This window comes from Hypanus sabinus, chromosome 7 (genome assembly GCF_030144855.1).
Source record: "Hypanus sabinus isolate sHypSab1 chromosome 7, sHypSab1.hap1, whole genome shotgun sequence".
Lineage (NCBI taxonomy): Eukaryota > Metazoa > Chordata > Chondrichthyes > Myliobatiformes > Dasyatidae > Hypanus > Hypanus sabinus.
In genome coordinates this window covers 1,325,916-1,344,925 of record NC_082712.1, presented here as the reverse complement: position 1 = coordinate 1,344,925, position 19,010 = coordinate 1,325,916, and the positions used below count along the sequence as shown (strand labels likewise).

The window sequence follows — 19,010 nt, the reverse complement described above, 5'->3', positions numbered from 1 at the left end:
GTAAGGCCTGTATTTCATTAAAATGAACTAAAAGGAGAGGTTCTACCAGCAAGAATTCTCATCATCTCTAGCTTATCTGGTTGAAGCGCATATAAGACAACATGTATGACTTGCTTACTAAATAGGGGAACAGTGCAAGGCACAAGATACAAAAAGTCCCAAAAAAGAGTAGTAGTATTGACAGCAAGAACCCACTTTAAGGCATGCAGTTATCTACCATGAACTCACTTTTTGAGGAAGACTGAGAGGAAATTCTGGGCTGTTCTCATTGCTGTTTCATATGAGTTGGTAATTAGAACATCTTGATCAACCTGAAAAATGAGAAAAGGAGTTAAACAAAGAACTTTTGAATGTGAAAGGGAGCAAGTGAAGACCACCAACTCAAGATCTAACCCTGGAAGAGACATTAAACATTAAGCTGATCTGAACATTCAGACAGATTACAATTAGAATCAGGATTATTATCATGACATATATTGTGAATTTGCTGTTTTGAAGTAGCAGTACAGTACATTACATAAAAAGTATTTTAAGTCACAATAAGAAATGTAATAAATAAATAGAGCAAAACAGTGAGGAACTGTTCATGGTCATGTTACAGCTATACAGGAGCCCGGTCAGACCCCACTTGGAGTACTGAGCTCAGTTCTGGTTGCCTTACTACAGGAAGGAGGTGGAAGCCATAGAAAGGCTGCAGAGGAGATTTACAAGTATGTTACCTGGATTGGGAAGCATGCCTTATGAAAATAGGTTGAGTGAACTCGGCCTTTTCTCCTTGGAGCGATGGGAGGATGAGAGGTGACCTGATAGAGGTGTATAAGATGATGAGAGACACTGATCTTGTGGATAGTCAGAGGCTTTTTCCCAAGGCTGAAATGGTTGTCACAAGAGGACACAGGTTTAAGGTGCTTGGAAGCAGGTACAGAGATGTCAGGGCTAAGTTTTTTTTAAATGCAGAGAGTGGTGGGTGCATGGAATGGGCTGCTGGTCACAGTGGTGGAGGCGGATACTATAGGGTCTTTTAAGAGACTCTTGGAGAGGTACATGGAGCTTAGAAAAATAGATGGCTATGGGTAACCCTAGGTAACTTCTAAAGTAAGTATGCATTCGGCAAAACATTGTGGGCCGAAGGGCCTGTATTGTGCTGTAGGTTTTCTACGTTTCTATGCTTCTAAGACATTCAGAAATCTGATGGCAGAGGGGAAGAAGCTGCTGCTAAAATATTAAGTGCACACTTTCTGGTCCCTGTACCTCCTCCCTGATGGCAGTAATGAGAAGGGAGCATGTCCTGGATGGGAATGGGCCTTAGTGATGGATGCTACCTTCATGAGGCTCCCCTTTTTGAAAATACCCTTGATGGCAGGGAGGGTTGTGCCTATGATGGATCTGATTGAGCTTACAACATCCCATAGCAGGCAGTGATGCAACCAGTTTATCTAGCCGTTATCCCTCAGTGCACAAGTTATATATTTTAACAAACGGATTATATTCTACTGATCTTGGTAGTTAGATGTGGAAGCAAGGGTCATGGTCTCAAAATATGATATGGCTATTTAGAACTCAGCAGTCCTGCCAAAAGGTCTAAGCCCGAAACATCGACTGTACTTTTTCTATAGATGCTGCCTGGTCTGCTGAGTTCTTCCAGCATTTTGTCTGTCTTATTTGGATTTCCTGCATCTGCAGATTTTCTCGTTTGTGAATGGCTATTTAGGACCTAGATAAATTTCCAGGTTCTGTTTCTTAATAGTACAGCACATTTACATTTGTTTGAATGTTTTGTTAACAGGAGCAGGAATAAGCCACCAGATCCCTCAAACTAACCTGCCACATAATAAGATCATGGTTCATCTCTTCATTGCATTTTCCCACTATGGGACTACAGGTATTGAAGGAGAGCCAAAGAGTGTTTGCCTGCTGTGTAATTTGTCTCCATGTGAGACTTCAGTTTCAAGGACAGGCATGAGATACTCAGCCTACATCCAAAGTCATTTAAGGGCAATTTAAAAAGAAGCATTTAAAACTGAATTTTTGATGATGCATGGGGGAAATATCAGCAGTTTAAAATTGTCAACAAGAGAGAGAACCAAAGGTTAAGAGATGCCACAATATGTATGAATAACATTCCCACCAGGAGTGGTTGAATCAAATATCGTTGACATCACAGCATTTTCTAACTGTAGTCTGATAAATGAAGTTTTAATGTAAGGTTATGGATAATTCAACAATAGTCTGGGGTGTCTCAATATGATCGGCCGGTTCATGCATGTTATAACTTCAATGGTGTTATGGAATGACATGTTTTTGGAATTTCCATTGTTTACTGATCAGCTGAAAATCACACATCAGCATCTCACTGTTATGATGCTAGTACATTTCAAAAGCAGTTTACAAGTTACCAACTTGTGATCAAGGTGATATTTCCTACCTTCTTTTCTCCTTCTTCATCAGTATTAGAATCCTTCTCTGTAGCTGGCAGGTGTACAACACATTGGATCAACTGCAAGACTAAGGCTGTTACCATCTGAATAAAGAGTGGTTCTCCATCCATATCGCTACTGTTTAACCTGTTTTGTGACATATAAACAAAACAGTGGAAGAAGGTTGCAAAATGAACATTAAGAGTTCTAATGTGTAGCTGAAATTCAATAACTGAACCATGAAATGTACTCTCAGCCACACTGAATTCTGAATATCTGGTTTAGGCATTAGAGACAATTCAATGCTTTAGATTAAAATTTAAAAGTCTTGCATGTGCTAGTTACAAAGTTACAGCAAGAAATAAAACTGCGTCCTGCGTTAGACATCGGAACCAACTTGTCTGATAACTTAGTAACTGAAAGGATACAGGATGGCTAGGGAGCATGATATTCCAATTCTACTGTAGTTACAAGAAGAATTAACTGTGTTACCTGAAATTTCGTAAACTCCTCTTACTTGTTGGGAGTTTTGCAAGGGAGGCAAACATCTCTTCCAGTATCAACTGCCTGTGCTTCTCATATCTTGAGAACACCTGTGAAAACAGTTTCCTTAGACTTTTACAAAAAAAAAGGCACAGGCAGTCAGAACAGGCTATTTTAAGCTTGTAATAAGGCAGCTCTATCAGTACATTAGCAGTATCAATAGCAAAAGTATTTCTAAAAATCATTACTTTAAACTAAACAAAATTAACACACTATGTCAGATTTATTCATTTACAGTAGCATCAGATACAATGTAGAGATAATGCAAGCTAAGTAATTAAGCGATTATGAATAATGATATGCTGGAACATATTGTTACGAATGTGACGCAACTCTGAGGGGCCAAAGGGTACAAAGTTGCCCCCTCCTTTTTGAGAATCGCAAGATCGCTATTAATTCGGGTCTGAGACCCAGGAAATGAGAGAGAGAGAGAGATATCCAGAATGCACAAGGTTTGGAATGTGTCCTGACCTCAGCGAAACGGAACCACTGATAACAGCCATTGTCTCTTGGAGACGGAATTGTGTATTGAGTACTGTACTATTCATTGAAACCCCTCAGGGGACAACCAGAGTGGACTGGTTGAGGGATTGCATCATCCCAACCTGACTGACATCTGAGACCCCGTGAGTAAGGATAAAAGAGGGTCTGGGGAACAACCCCTTGAGACGCACCAGGAGAAACGCTAGAGATCCCGGGACAGTGTTTAATAGCGACAGCCGGTGAGGGCTCGTGTGCGTCCTTCCTCGCCAGGGTGGCAGGCTCATCACGGAAGAACGGTTTAGCTAAAGGAGAGGCCACAAGAACGAGACTCCTGACGGATCGAAATCATAAAAGAAAAGCCGGCAAGTTTTTCTCAAAATCTCTCTCTCTCTCTTCAACCATCGCAACACAACAGTCCCCAAAGGCTGCAGCCTGCCTGAACTGAGTGAACTTCATATTTCCATCGGACAATACATTATCCCCTAGACAACGATAGAGCTAATTTCTTATTGATTATTATTATACCCACACTTTTAGATTTAGTATTGACGACGAATATTATCTGTATATTTGCATTGATATTATTTTTGTGTATTTTTACTAATAAATACTGTTAAAAATAGTATCATCAGGCTTCAACGGATGTCTCCATCTTTGCTGGTAAGTCACCCAGTTAGGGGGTTCATAACAATGTGGGGCCTCGTCTCGAGATTTGATATCAAATTGGAGGGCCAGTAAACTGGGCTTTTAAGTCCAAACTTGGATCTGGTTGCGTGGGTAACCAGACGGGAAACCAGCAAAGATGGACGTAGACGAATTCATAGAAAACCCGACTCTGGAGGCGCTAGAGGCTGCCACAAAGTCAGACTTGATAAATATTGCGAAAGGGCTAAACCTCGCAGAGGTGAGGTTGTCAATGAAAAAGCGGGAGGTGCAGAGGGCCATAACTCAGTTTTATATTGTGAAGAATGTGTTTTCGGCTGAGGTATTGGAAAATAACCCTGAAAAGGCACCAGCTAGTGGGACAGCTCAGTTAGAGATGGAGAAATTAAGGTTGGAACATGAAATTAAGTTAAAACAGCTGGAAGCAGCCGAAAAGGAAAAAGAGCTGAGAAGCAGAGGGAGCATGAAATTAAGTTCAAACAGCTGGAAGCAGCTGAAAAAGAGAAGGAAAGGGATGAAAAGGAGAGGGAAAGAGCTGAAAAGGAGAGGGAGAAGGAGAAACAGAGGCAACATGACTTGGACCTGGAGAAGTTAAGGCAAGAGCGAAGAGCTCAAGGGTCAGACCGAGAGGAGAGGTTTAATGTTAGTAGGGAGTTTAGATTAGTACCTCTGTTCGAGGAGATGGATGTTGATAGTTATTTCTTGCATTTTGAAAAGGTGGCAGTGAGTCAGAAGTGGCCCAAAAATCAGTGGGTGGTGTTGTTACAAAGTGTGTTAAAAGGGAAGGTACAACAGGCATATGTGGCGTTGTCCATGAAGGAGGAGGAGTCTGAGAATTATGAGAAAGTAAAGGAGGCCATTCTTCGGACCTACGAATTGGTACCTAAAGCCTATAGACAAAAGTTCAGAAATTTAAAGAAAGGGTGGAATCAGACGTATGCAGAGTTTGCCTATGAGAAGGGTGTGCTCTTGGATCGTTGGTGTGCAGCAGAAATGGTGGAAGAAGATTTTTGGCGTCTCAGGGAATTAATTCTGATTGAGGAATTTAAAGGTTGTGTTTCGGATCATATCCAGATGTATTTGAACGAGAAGCCGAATAAGTCCATATCCGAATTTGCTAGGTTCGCAGATGAATATGCCCTAACCCACAAGACAAAGTTTTCCTCGAATAAAAGTTACCAGAGAGACCGTGGGAACGGTAGAGAAAGCCTGCCGGCTGAGGCAGAGATCCAGCCGGGAGCTAGTGGTAAAACTAAGGAGGAGGAAAGGCAAGACGGCAGGAGAGGTCCTGGCTTGACCTGTTTTAATTGTGGAAAGGTGGGTCATATTGCATCTAAGTGCCTTGCTCCGAGGAAGGATTAAGGAAAAGGGAAAGCAGCAGTCCCTACAGGATGTATTGTGGTGATCAGTAAATCGACCAGAAAGCCCCAGGTAGACAGAATACGAGAGGGGCCTGAGAAATTTATTTCAGAAGGAACCGTGTCTGTGAAAGAGGGAGACACACCAGTTCCAACGTGGATCTGGAGAGACAATGGAGCTGAGCTGTCATTGATTCGCAGTACGGTACTAGATTTTGGCCCCAAGACTGGAGAGGTAGCTTTGAGAGGCATAGGAAAAAGGACGGAAGCTGTGCCTTTGCATAGGATCATTATGAATTGTGAGCTGGTATCTGGACCAGTTGAAATAGAGGTGCGATCAGAATTCCCAAGAACTGACGTAGACATTCTTCTGGGTAACGATTTAGCTAGTGGTGATGTTTGGTCGGCCATGGAACTGACGAGCCAGCCTGTAAGTGTTGAGGACCCACCCCTAGATTCCAAGATCTATTACGCATGCGCGAGCACTCGCAGCATGTCGAGAAAAGCAGCTGAGAAAGAGGTCAGTATTGATTTGGCTGAGACGTTTTTACCGAGCCTGTACCAAGAGGGGTTAGAGGGTGGTAAAAACGGAGAATAGGGAGGTGAAAGAGAGTAAGGGAGAGGAGGTAGTCCTGCCCTTAACCAGGAGGAAATTTATAGAGGCACGGAGTAAAAATGAGAAACAGATAAGGCTGTTAGAAGGTCCAGGGTTGGACATGGATGATCTGCCTGGTTTGACAGAACTGTTTGAAGAAGTTGACAATATTAAATGTGTTCCCGATAATGAAATGAGGGCAGTCCTAGATGAAAAGGATGCCATTACCTTGAAGAAGTCTGCTGGGTTGGCAGATGAGGTTGTTTCAGCCCGCAGGGTTGAGTTTACTCTGGAAGGGAGTGGCCCAGAGAGTAACTGGGAGGATCAGGGGAACTTAGAATTTGAAAAAGGTACGGGTATTGAAAGCCTGGAAGAGGCAGATGTCCCGTTTGAGTATGTTCAAGATGTGGATGCACGTGGTACTGAACCTAGTAATGGAACTCAGAAAAAGTCTGAGGTATTTGATTCAGTTGAAAAGGAATGCAGTCCTTGTGGATTTGGTTCAGTGAAGAAAGGGTTAACCGTGGTACTAGTGGGAAGTGAGAATTCCCAGTTGTTTGTGTTTGAAGGTGTGTTAAAAGTTAGTGAGGAGATAAAAGGTGGTGAGGTGAATATTATTATTGAAGGGAAAGGGAAAAGTGCAGTTCCTAAATTGAATGAAGAAAATTTAAAGTCTGGATTGATGTCAGAAGCAGTAACCAGGCTGAAGGGACAATGGCTTGGTAACACGGGGCCTGCAAATCAATTACAGGTTGATTTGGAATGTAAAGGTGCCCCACGCGCTATTGTTATTCAAGAGTGTGCTGTGAAGAGGCAGAATTTGAAATGCTGTTTGGACAAAGAGGGGTCGCTTGCAAATCTTAAATTGAAAACTAATAGAATGAAGAGTCCTGAAGATAAAATTAATGACTTGCTTAAAAATAAAGAATTGGGTGAAAATTCAGCAAATGGGCTACGTTTGGGAAACCTTGTTGATAAAATAACTCCTATGAAAGAAGCATGCAAAAGCCTATTCCACACTGGTGCACAAGTTAACCACGTGGGAGTTAACTGGAAAAGGGGCGAGGGTTGACGGGATGCCACTTTAAATTACAGGATCCGGTTTTAAGGGATTTCGACAAAGCATGTAACTAATAAAGGCAACCCCATGGAAGATTGACTGTTAAGTTTGAAAGTAAAATAAAGATTAGTGTTTGCATGAACTTTTGTAGTATACACGTAAGCTAAGATCACAACCCTTTAGTTTTGCTTTGCTGAAGAAAAAGGAATAAAAATAGGTGGTTATTAAATTGGAGTCTGATGCTACAAGAATTTATTAGGGTACAAGATGTTAAGATATTAAAGGAAGTGACAATGCAATCGCTAACTGTTTAGATGCTGAATTGAATGTATAACTGTATTACTCTGTAGTGAAAAAAAAACTCTTTTGTATTGTGTTAGATTCTGAAATCCTGTAAGACTCTGTATTAATTAATTTTTACCTGTGGTAAAAATCTTAGAAGGAAGGGGGTGTTACGAATGTGACGCAACTGAGGGGCCAGAGGGTACAAAGTCGCCCCCTCCTTTTTGAGAATCGCAAGATCGCTATTAAATCGGGTCTGAGACCCAGGAAATGAGAGAGATATCCAGAATACACAAGGTTTGGAATGTGTCCTGACCTCAGCGAAACGGAACCACTGATAACGGCCATTGTCTCTTGCAGAAGGAATTGTGTATTGAGTACTGTACTATTCATTGAAACCCCTCAGGGGACAACCACAGTGGGCTGGTTGAGGGATTGCATCATCCCAACCTGACTGACATCTGAGACCCCGTGAGTAAGGATAAAAGAGGGTCTGGGAAACAACCCCTTGAGACGCACCAGGAGAAACGCTAGAGATCCCGTGACAGCGTTTAATAGCAACAGCCGGTGAGGGCTCATGTGCGTCCTCCCTTGCCTGGGTGGCGGGCTCATCACGGAAGAACGGTTTAGCTAAAGGAGAGGCCACAATTGAAAGGCCACGACAACGAGACTCCTGACGGATCGAAATCATAAAAGGAAAGCCGGCAAGTTTTTCTCAAAACCCCTCTCTCTCTCCAACCATTGCAACACAGCGGTCCCCAAAAGCTGCAGCCTGCCTGAACTGAGTGAACTTTATATTTCCATCGGACAATACTTTATCCCCTAGACAACGATAGAGCTCATTTCTTATTGATTATTATACCCACACTTTTATATTTAGTATTGACGATGTATATTATCTGTATATTTGCATTGATATTATTTTTGTGTATTTTTACTATTACTGTTAGAAATAGTATCATCAGACTTCAACGGACCTCTCTAGCCTTGCTGGTAAGTGACCCAGTTACGGAGTTCGTAACAATATCCACATTAATTAAAAGGTATTGGCGCATATAAAGGTGGACAATTCACCAATGTTAGTTACCACATGTATATTGTGACATTGCCACTCCCTTCATTGTCTTAAAATTCCCCAGCATCTTGAAAAACTTCACACTGATCTCACTATTCTTCTCCTTGGTAACTACTAATGCAAAGTAATCATTTAACATCTTATCATTTCAAAAGATCTATTCTGAGCTCCTTCACTGAACTATTCCCATTGAACTGGGCTCATTTTCAAGGACTCCATCTAATATTCTCAATATTTATTGCTTATTTATTATTACTTTGTTCTTATGTATTTGCAGTTTGTTGCACATTGACTGTTAATCTGTCTTGTTAGGTGTTGGCTTTCAATGATTCTAATGTGTTTCTTGGATTTAACTACAGTTGTAAGAAAAGGTTTGTCAATCCTTTGCAATTACTTGGCTTTCAGGATTAATTGCTCATAAAATATGGTCTGATCTTCATCTAAGTCACAATAGTAGACAAACACGATCTGTCTAAACTAATAACAATCGTACTTTTCATGTCTTTATTGAATACATTGTTTAATCATTCACAGTCCAGGCTGGAAAAAGTATGTGAACCCTTATATTTAATAACTGGCAGAACTCCTCCAGCAATAATAACCTCCACCAAACATTTCCTGTAGCTGCTGGTCAAACTTCCATAATGGCAAGGACAAATTTTAGGCAATTCCTCCATACAAAACTACCAATTCATCAGTATTTTTGGGATACATTGCATGAACAGCCCTCTTCACATCATGCCACAGCACCTCAATTGAGTTAAGGTCTGAACTTTGACTAGGCCATTCCAAAGCACCCATTTTCTTCTTTTTAAACCATTCTGTTGTTGAATTACTCGTCTTTCAGATCATTGTCTTGTTGCATTACCAACTTCTATTAGCTTTAGGTAACAGACTGCCACGCTGACATTCTCCAGTAAAATGTCTTGATACAATTTTGAATTCATTATTGTCTCAATAATTACAAGCTGCCCCAAACCATGATGTTCTATCTACCATGCTTCACCATGGGGGATGAAGTTTTGGTGTTGGTGTATAGTGCCCTTTCTCCTCCAAACACAGCATGTACAGTTCTGCCAAAAAGTTCAAATTTGATCTCATCCATCCACAGAATATTATCCCTGAAGCAATGTGGAACATCTTGGTTGATGGTCTTTTGCAAACTTGAGATGTGCAACATTTGTTTTTGGAGAGCACTGGTTTTCGCTGTGATCTTCCATGAACACTATTCTTGTTCAGTGGACACACAAACAGAGACTTTAATAAGCTTTAGAGAATCTTGCAGGTCTTTTACTGTTACCCTTGGGTTCTTTTCTACCTCCCTCAGCATGGCACATTGTGCTCTTGGTGTGATCTTTGCAGGACAGCCACTCCTATGGAGAGTAGCAATAGTACAGAATTTCCTCCATTTGTCATCAATTTCTCTTACTATGGACTAATGAACACTCAGGTCTTTAGAAAAGCTTTTCCAGTTGTTTCCAGCTTCACGCGTCTCTATAATTCTTCTTCTAAAGTCCCCTGAAAGCTGTTTTGATCGAGACATGGTGTACGTAAACAGATTATTCTTGAGAGGAGCATGCTCCGTCAGTAACCTGACATTGTGTGTGTGTTTGCATATATAGCAGGGCACCTTTACAACTCACACCTCTAATCTCACCTCATTGACTGGAATACCTGAAGCCAAATAGCTTTTATATAAGGCATTACCCCAGAGCAAGGGTCGGCAACCCACGGCTCCAGAGCCGCATGCGATTCTTTGACCTCTGTGCTGCGGCTCCCCGTAGTTTGTTAGTTTTTGAAATGTAATTCAAAATTTGAAGATTATGGTGATCTTGTACAATCTAAAAACGTTGTGGAGACCCCATTTCCTGGCACATCCAAACCGGCTCACAATTAGCCACCGTTCTGGCTAAGGGAGATAGCCTACGGGGGTTTGTGAGTACGTGTCTTTTGGAGCATCCACGCCCACAGGGACGGGTTGAGGGAGGCTTTAAATCAAGGCTGTTTAGTTCGAATAAAGTTACCTTTGACTGCAGTGTCTTTATTTTAGCACTGCGTGTAGCGCTACACCGTTACAACGTGTTTTTTATCGCTATTAATATACATCACCACTGCCAATGCCTGACACCCGCCAGTGCGCGCTTTCTTTTAATTCTTCGATCCAAGGTAGGCTACCTATGGAGTAACCTTTAACCCAACGTCTTTTTTTTGGAGTTCAAAATGTTTTTGTTGCATGCAGAAATGTAATTTCGTTTTCTCTGCAGGAGTTCATCAATTTCATAAATGCAACACATTATAGTTTGCTTATACATAGCATAAAGGCAAAAAAAACCGTTGTATGCAGTGTTATTTCATTTTAAATGTCAAACGGGTTTTGTGGCTCCCAGTGTTTTCTTTTCCGTGGGAAATGGGTCCATATTGGCTCTTTCAGTGGTAAACGTTGCCGACCCCTGCCCCAGAGGCTCACATACCTTTTTGAACCTAGACTGTGATAGTTTAAATGGTGTACTCAGTATTGAAGGGAGGCAGTGCAACTGCTTGTGTGTTATTAGCTTAGGCAGATTGTGTTAATCTATTATTGAGACTTAGAAGAAGATCAGACTACATCTTATGAGTAATTAATTCAGAAAATCAGGTAGTTGGCAAGGGATTACAAATTTTTTCTTACAACTATACCTATGCCCCATAAGAAAATAAATCTCAGGGTTGCATATAGTGACATATATGTACTTTTAAAATGGCGCCACTGAACAACGATTCCTTGGGCGACATCTTGGGCGAAATATGGGAGGAGGGGGTGGGGTGGCCCTGTTGGTGAGGAATGAGATTCAGTCCTTAGCAAGAGGTGACTTGGGAACAGGGGAAGTAGAGTCTCTGTGGATTGAGCTGAGGAACAGTAAGGGTAAAAAGACCCTAATGGGTGTTGTGTACAGGCCCCCAAACAGTAGCGTGGATATTGGGTACAAGTTGATTAGGGAGTTAACATTGGCATGTGCTAAAGGTAATGCAGTCGTTATGGGAGATTTCAACATGCAGGTGAACTGGGAGAATCAGGTAGGTGCTGGACCCCAGGATAGGGAGTTTGTGGAGTGTCTAAGGGATGTATTTTTGGAACAGCTTGTGCTTGAGCCAACCAGGAACGAGGCTATTTTGGACTTGGTGATGTGTAATGAACAGGAATTGATAAGTGATCTTGAAGTAAAGGAGCCATTAGGAAGTAGTGATCATAACATGATAAGTTTTTATCTACAATTTGAGAGGGATAAGGGCAGATCAGAGGTGTCAGTGTTGCAATTAAATAAAGGAGACTACAGAGCCACGAGGGAAGAGCTGGCCAAAGTTAAATGGGCGGATGCCCTGGTAGGAAAGACAGTGGATCAGCAGTGGCAGATATTCTTGGAGATAATACAAAAGATGCAAAAGCAGTTCATTCCAATGAGAAGGAAGGATTCATTGAGGGGGAAGGGGCCACAGTGGTTGACAAAGGAAGTCAGAGATTGTATAGCATTAAAGAAAAAGAAGTATGACAGGGCTAAGATGAGTGGGAATACAGATGATTGGGAAAGTTTTAAGGAACAGCAGATCTTAACTAAAAAAGCAATATGGAGAGAAAAAATCAGGTATGAGCTCAGTCTAGCCAGGAATATAAAAGGGGATAACAAAAGCTTTTTTAGCTATGTGAAGAGAAAGAAGATAGTTAAGAACAATGTTGGCCCCGTGAAGAATGAATTGGGAGAGATTGTTATGGGAAACAGGGAAATGGCAACAGAATTTAACGAGTACTTTAGATCTGTCTTCACCAGGGTGGACACAAGCAATCTCCCAGATGTATGGATGGGCCAGGGTCATAAGATATCAGAGGAATTGAGACAGATTGACATTAGGAAAGAAACTGTGATGAGTAGACTGGTAGGACTGAAGGCTAATAAATCCCCGGGTCCAGATGGTCTGCATCCGAGGGTTTTAAAAGAGGAGGCTCAGGAAATTGCGGATGCATTGGTAATCATTTTCCAATGTTCCTTAGATTCAGGATCAGTTCCTGAAGATTGGAGAGTGGCTAATGTTATCCCACTTTTCAAGAAGGGAGGGAAGGAGAAAACGGAGAACTATCACCCTGTTAGCCTAACGTCAGTCGTGGGGAAGATGCTTGAGTCCATTATTAAGGACGAAATAGTGGCACATCTTGATGGCAGAAATAGGATTAGGCCGAGCCAGCATGGATTTACCAAGGGCAAATCATGCTTGACTAATCTGTTGGAGTTTTTTGAGGGTGTAACAAGGATGTTAGATGAGGGTAAGCCAGTGGATATTGTGTACCTAGATTTTCAGAAGGCATTCGATAAGGTGCCACATAGGAGATTGGTGAGTAAAATCAGAGCTCATGGCATTGGGGGCAGGGTTTCAACATGGATAGAAAACTGGTTGGCAGATAGAAAGCAAAGGGTAGCAGTGAATGGGTGTTTCTCGGACTGGCTGGAGGTGACTAGTGGGGTACCACAGGGCTCTGTATTGGGACCACAGCTCTTTACGATTTATGTCAACGATTTAGATGAGGGCATTGAAAACTATATCAGCAAGTTTGCTGACGATACTAAACTGGGTGGCAGTGTGACATGCGAAGAGGACGTTAGGAGAATACAGGGAGACTTGGATAGGCTGGGTGAGTGGGCAGATACTTGGCAGATGTCATTCAATGTGAATAAATGTGAAGTTCTCCACTTTGGAAGCAGGAACAAGAGGGCAGAGTATTGTCTGAATGGTGTCGAGTTAGGTAAGGGAGAAATACAAAGAGACTTAGGAGTCCTAGTTCACCAGTCAATGAAGGTGAATGAGCAAGTGCAACAGGCAGTGAAGAGGGCAAATGGAATGTTGGCCTTTGTTACAAGGGGAATTGAGTACAAGAGCAAGGATGTCCTTTTGCATTTGTACAGGGCCCTGGTGAGACCACACCTGGAATATTGTGTACAGTTTTGGTCTCCAGGTTTAAGGAAGGACATTCTGGCAATTGAGGAAGTGCAGCGTAGATTCACTAGGTTGATTCCTGGCATGGCAGGGCTGTCTTACGCAGAGAGATTGGAGAGATTGGGCTTGTACACACTGGAATTGAGGAGATTGAGAGGGGATCTGATTGAAACGTTTAAGATAATTAAAGGATTTGATAGGATTGAGGCAGGAAATATGTTTCAGATGTTGGGAGAGTCCAGTACCAGAGGGCATGGATTGAGAATAAGAGGTCAGTTATTTAAAACTGAGTTAAGGAAGAGCTTCTTCTCCCAGAGAGTTGTGGAGGTGTGGAATGCACTGCCTCGGAAGACGGTGGAGGCCAATTCTCTAGATGCTTTCAAGAAGGAGCTGGATAGATATCTGATGGATAGGGGAATCAAGGGATATGGGGACAAGGCAGGGACTGGGTATTGATAGTGAATGATCAGCCATGATCTCAGAATGGCGGTGCAGACTCGAGGGGCCGAATGGTCTACTTCTGCACCTATTGTCTATTGTCTATTATCTTCCAGATAGTCAATCATTTCAGTTTTTCTACATCTTCTATTTATTATATTGATCTTATAATAGTTTTTGAAACTGTTGGAGCCTGTGACTTACTGTTTGTGGTTTGATAAACTGAGCTAGCACTGCTATCCCCAAGAAAACTCCAGGAGTGAAATGCAAGCCTGAGCTACCACAAAGAGAAGACGAGACAAGGAGCCATTATCAACAATATTTCTTGCCAATTTAAGCAATGAGGAAGGTTGAAATATCAAGGCAGATACAGAGGAGAGTGAGTAGCTCTCAGCTGGTTCATGCCGCTGCCCTTGGAGGGGCCACTGGGTGCTTATGCTCTTGAGATGTTATCGAAATTCTGAGATTTATGGATTGCGCTGTAGTTCAAACTAACTGCAGTTCATATTGGCCTCTTTCAGTTCTGTGTTTTTTTAAAAACTGGTTCTTTCCCCTTCTTTCTTGTTGCCCAACAGTGGGCTGAGGGTCTGCGGATTGGGGATTGATGTTCTTCCTGTTGCTTTCCAAGTGGGTGATTTGCTAGGTTTTGTGAGGAGGAGGGATTGGCAGAGTTCGGAGGACTGTGGGTTTTTGTTTCTTTCTCTTTTCATGTGAGGAGGGATCTCAACAAGAGGGCAGGGGGGTGGGGACTGATGCCTTTCAACTACTTCTGTGATGTTCTGTATTTTATGGCTATCTGGAGAAAACAAAACTCCGAGCTGTATTCTGTACATTACTTTGATGGTACACCTTTGAAAAAAAACTTACTTCGAACTTTGAGCATCTTGTGCCTCTGATGACATGCTCCACCTTTTATCCTTGAATAAGGTCTCACCCAGATCATACCCCTCTCATGCATGTACTTATCTAAACTTCTCTTAAATGAACCCACATCTACCACTTATACACTCGCACCATTCTGAGTGAAGTAGTTCCTCCTCACTTTCTTCTTAAATATTTCACCTTTCATAGAGTTGTAGAACAGCAAAGAAACAGGCCTTTGGCCCATCTAGTCCATGCCAAACTATTATTCTGCTCAGTCCTGTCAATCTGCACACAGACCATTGCATTCCACACAACTCTGACCCATGGATCTGTTCAAATTTCTTATAATGGTTGTAATTATGCAATCACAATGCCATTAATTTCAAAGATAGAGCTGGTCCTGGGTTGAGATACTAAATTGGAGAAAGGCTACTTTCTGGCAAAGGTGTACTTGGTAAGTGGGAGGCCTTCAAAACTGAAATTTTGAGAGTACAAAGCTTGTATGTTCCTGTCAAAATAAAAGCAAAAGATAATATGCTTAAGGAACCTTGGTTTTAAAGAGATATTGAGGCCTGGTTAAGAAAAAAGAGGGAGGCCCATAGCAGGTAAGAACAAAGTGTTCATGGATTATAAGAAATGCAACAGAACAGGTAAGCCTCACATCAGTAGTGGGAAAGTTATTAGGAGATATTCTAAGAGAGCAGATGCATAAATATGTGGATAGACATGGACTGATTAAGGACAGTAAACTCGGCTTTGTGTGCGGTAGGTGATATCTAACCAACCTTATTCAATTAGAACAGCAGAGACAGCAAAAAGGATAGTTGAATGCTGCTCTTTCAGGATGTGGAAAGGTGGGAAGGTCATGACCCTGATGACTACCCCTCTAAGAAGTGCATGCGGCTGCTGCTTCTAACACTTTACCTGAAGGAGTTGGTTGGTGGAAACTGATGAACTCCGAATGATTTGGGAGGTGAAGGGGAGATAGATAAGACATACAAAGAGGTAGTTACGCTCAAGGTGCAGGACACAAGAAACTGGGTGACAGTCAGTCAGGACCAATCAGCGGAAAGTCACAGTGATCAGGTATCTGGCCTGCGTCTGACTCAGCAACTCAAGGACACTCTTAAGAGACCGTGTTGTATCTGCCTCCACCAGTCACCAGCAGCCCATTCCAATCACCACTTTCTGCATAAGAAACTTCCCTGACATCTCCTCTGTACCTACTTCCAAGCACCTTAAAACACTGCCCTCTTGTGTTAGCCATTTCAGCCCTGGGAAAAAGCCTCTGACTATCCACATGATCAATGCCTCTCATCTCTTATACACCTAATGGCCAAGGGAAAGATATTGTTCCTAAGATATTGAGTGTTTGTGTCTTAAGGCTCCTGAACCTCCTCCCTAATGGTCGTAATGAGAAGAGAGCACCTCCATGATGGTGAAGATGATGAATGCTGCCTTTTGAAATTGTTCTCAATGGTTCTTTACCGGAGTCTCAATATCCCTCAATAACCAAGGTTCCCTAAACCTGTTAGCCTTGCCTTTTACACTAACATGAACATAACAATTCTGTACTGCCATATTTCATTTTTGAAGGACTCCCACTTACTAAGCACCTCTGGCAGAAAACTACGTGTCCCAAGCCACGTCTGCCAGACTCTTTCTGCTGCCATCAGAATTGGTCTTTCTTCAATTTAGACTCTTAGCCTGAGGACCAGTCCTTTCCTTCTCCATAATTATCCTGAAACTAATGGAATCATAATCACTAGATCTAAAGTATTTCCTGACACTCACTTCGGTCACTTGCCTTGTCTTATTCTCTAAGAGGAATCCAGTATCACACTCTCTAGACACATACATTCGATTGCTGTTCATAGACTTCAATTCAGCATTCAACACAATCATCCCTCAGAAACTGATTGGAAAGCTGAGCCTACTGGGCCTGAACACATCCCTCTGCAACTGGATACTAGACTTCCTGACTGGGAGACCTCAGTCAGTCCGGATCGGAGGCAGTATCTCCAACACCATCACTCTGAGCACGGAGGCCACCCAGGGCTGCGTGCTCAGTCCACTGCTGTTCACTCTGCTGACCCACAACTGTGCAGCAACACACAACTTGAACCATATCATCAAGTTCCGCCAATGACACGACCGTGGTGGGACTCATCAGCAAGAACAATGAGTCAGCATACAGAGAGGGGGTGCAGCGGCTAACAGACTGGTGCAGAGCCAACAACCTGTCTGAATGTGAACAAAAGAGATGGTTGTTGACTGCAGGACATTCTGGAATGGGAGGGTGAACAGCTAGTGGTCGTGGTGCACATAGGTACAAACGATATAGGTAAAAAATGGGATGAGGTCCTACAAGGTGAATTTAAGGAGTTAGGAGATAAACTAAAAAGTAGGACCACAAAGGTAATAATCTCTGGATTACTACCAGTGCCACGTGCTAGTCAGAGTAGAAATAGGAGGACATTTCAAATGAATACGTGGCTTGAAAAATGGTGCAAGGGGGAGGGATTCAAATTTCTGGGGTATTGGAATCAGTTCTGGGGGAGGTGGGACCGGTATAAACAGGACGGTCTGCACCTGGGCTGGACTAGAACCAATGTCCTAGGGGGAGCGTTTGCTACTGCTGTTCAGGAGGCTTTAAACTAATGTGGCAGGGGGACGGGAACAAGTGCAGAGAGACAGAGGGGTGTAAAATGAGAGTAGAAGCAATAAGTAGTAAGGTGAAAAGTAAAAGTGGCAGGCAGGCAAATCCAGGGCAAAAAGCAAAAAGAGCCACTTTTCAACATAATTGTATACGGGCTAAGAGTGTTGTAAAAACAAGCCTGAAGGCTTTGTGTGTCAATGCGAGGAGCATTCCTAACAAGGTGGATGAATTGAATGTGCAGATAGTTATTAATGAATATGATATAGTTGGGATCACAGAGACATGGCTCCAGGGTGACTAAGGATAGGAGCTCAACATCCAGGGATATTCAATATTCAGGAGGGATAGACAGGAAAGAAAAGGAGGTGGGGTAGCATTGCTGGTTAGAGAGGAGATTAACATAATAGAAAGGAAGGACATTAGCCTGGAGGATGTGGAATTGATACGGGTAGAGCTGCATAACACTAAGGGGCAGAAAACGCTGTGGGGAGTTGTGTACAGGCCACCTAACAGTAGTAGTAAAGTTGGGGATGGCATTAAACAGGAAATTAGAAATGCGTGCAATAAAGGAACAGTAGTTATAATGGGTGACTTCAATCTACATATAGATTGGGTGAACCAAATTGGTAAGGGTGCTGAGGAAGAGGATTTCTTGGAATGTATGCGGGATGGTTTTCTGAACCAACATGTCGAGGAACCAACTAGAGAGCAGGCCATTCTAGATTGGGTATTGAGCAATGAGGAAGGGTTAGTTAGCAATCTTGTCGTGCGAGGCCCCTTGGGTAAGAGTGACCATAATATGGTGGAATTCTTCATTAAGATGGAGAGTGACATGGTTAATTCAGAAACAAAGGTTCTGAACTTAAAGAAGGGTAACTTTGAAGGTATGAGATGTGAATTAGCTAAGATAGACTGGCAAGTGATACTTAAAGGGTTGACAGTGGATATGCAATGGCAAGCATTTAAAGATTGCATGGATGAACTACAACAATTGTTCATCCCAGTTTGGCAAAAGAATAAACCAGGGAAGGTAGTGCACGCATGCCTGACAAGGAAAATTAGGGATAGTATCAAGTCCAATGAAGAAATATGTAAATTAGCAAAAAAAAGCGGCACACCTGAGGACTGGGGAAATTCAGAGACCAGCAGAGGAGGACAAAGGGCTTAATTAGGAAAGGGGAAAAAAGATTATGAGAGAAAGCTGGCAGGGAGCATAAAAACTGACTGTAAAAGCTTTTATAGATACGTGAAAAGAAAAAGATTGGTGAAGACAAATGTAGGTCCTTTACAGTCAGAAACAGCTGAATTGATCATAGGGAACAAAGACATGGCAGACCAATCGAATAACTACTTTGGTTCTGTCTTCACTAAGGAGGATATATATAATCTTCCGGAAATAGTAAGGGACCGAGGGTCTAGTGAGATGGAGGAACTGAGGGAAATACATGTTAGTAGGGAAATGGTGTTAGGTAAATTGAAGGGATTAAAGGCAGATAAATCCCCAGGGCCAGATGGTCTGCATCCCAGAGTGCTTAAGAAAGTAGCCCAAGAAATAGTGGATGCATTAGTGATAATTTTTCAAAACTCCTTAGATTCTGGATTAATTCCTGA

General features: G+C 42.3%; 1 protein-coding gene across 5 annotated transcripts in view; it reads right to left on the bottom strand.

Annotated features, from left to right (window-relative positions):
• The window catches only part of LOC132396489 (nipped-B-like protein), a 531,210-nt gene that overhangs the window by 194,394 nt on the left and 317,806 nt on the right, over positions 1 to 19,010 (bottom strand). For all 5 annotated transcript variants that reach the window (XM_059974034.1, XM_059974035.1, XM_059974036.1 and 2 more), the window contains 3 exons: positions 2,910 to 3,010; positions 2,426 to 2,564; positions 229 to 311 (listed from right to left, as the gene is read on the bottom strand). In XM_059974034.1, coding sequence (XP_059830017.1) covers positions 229 to 311; positions 2,426 to 2,564; positions 2,910 to 3,010 — 323 coding nt within the window. The remainder of the gene's footprint in view (positions 1 to 228; positions 312 to 2,425; positions 2,565 to 2,909; positions 3,011 to 19,010) is intronic.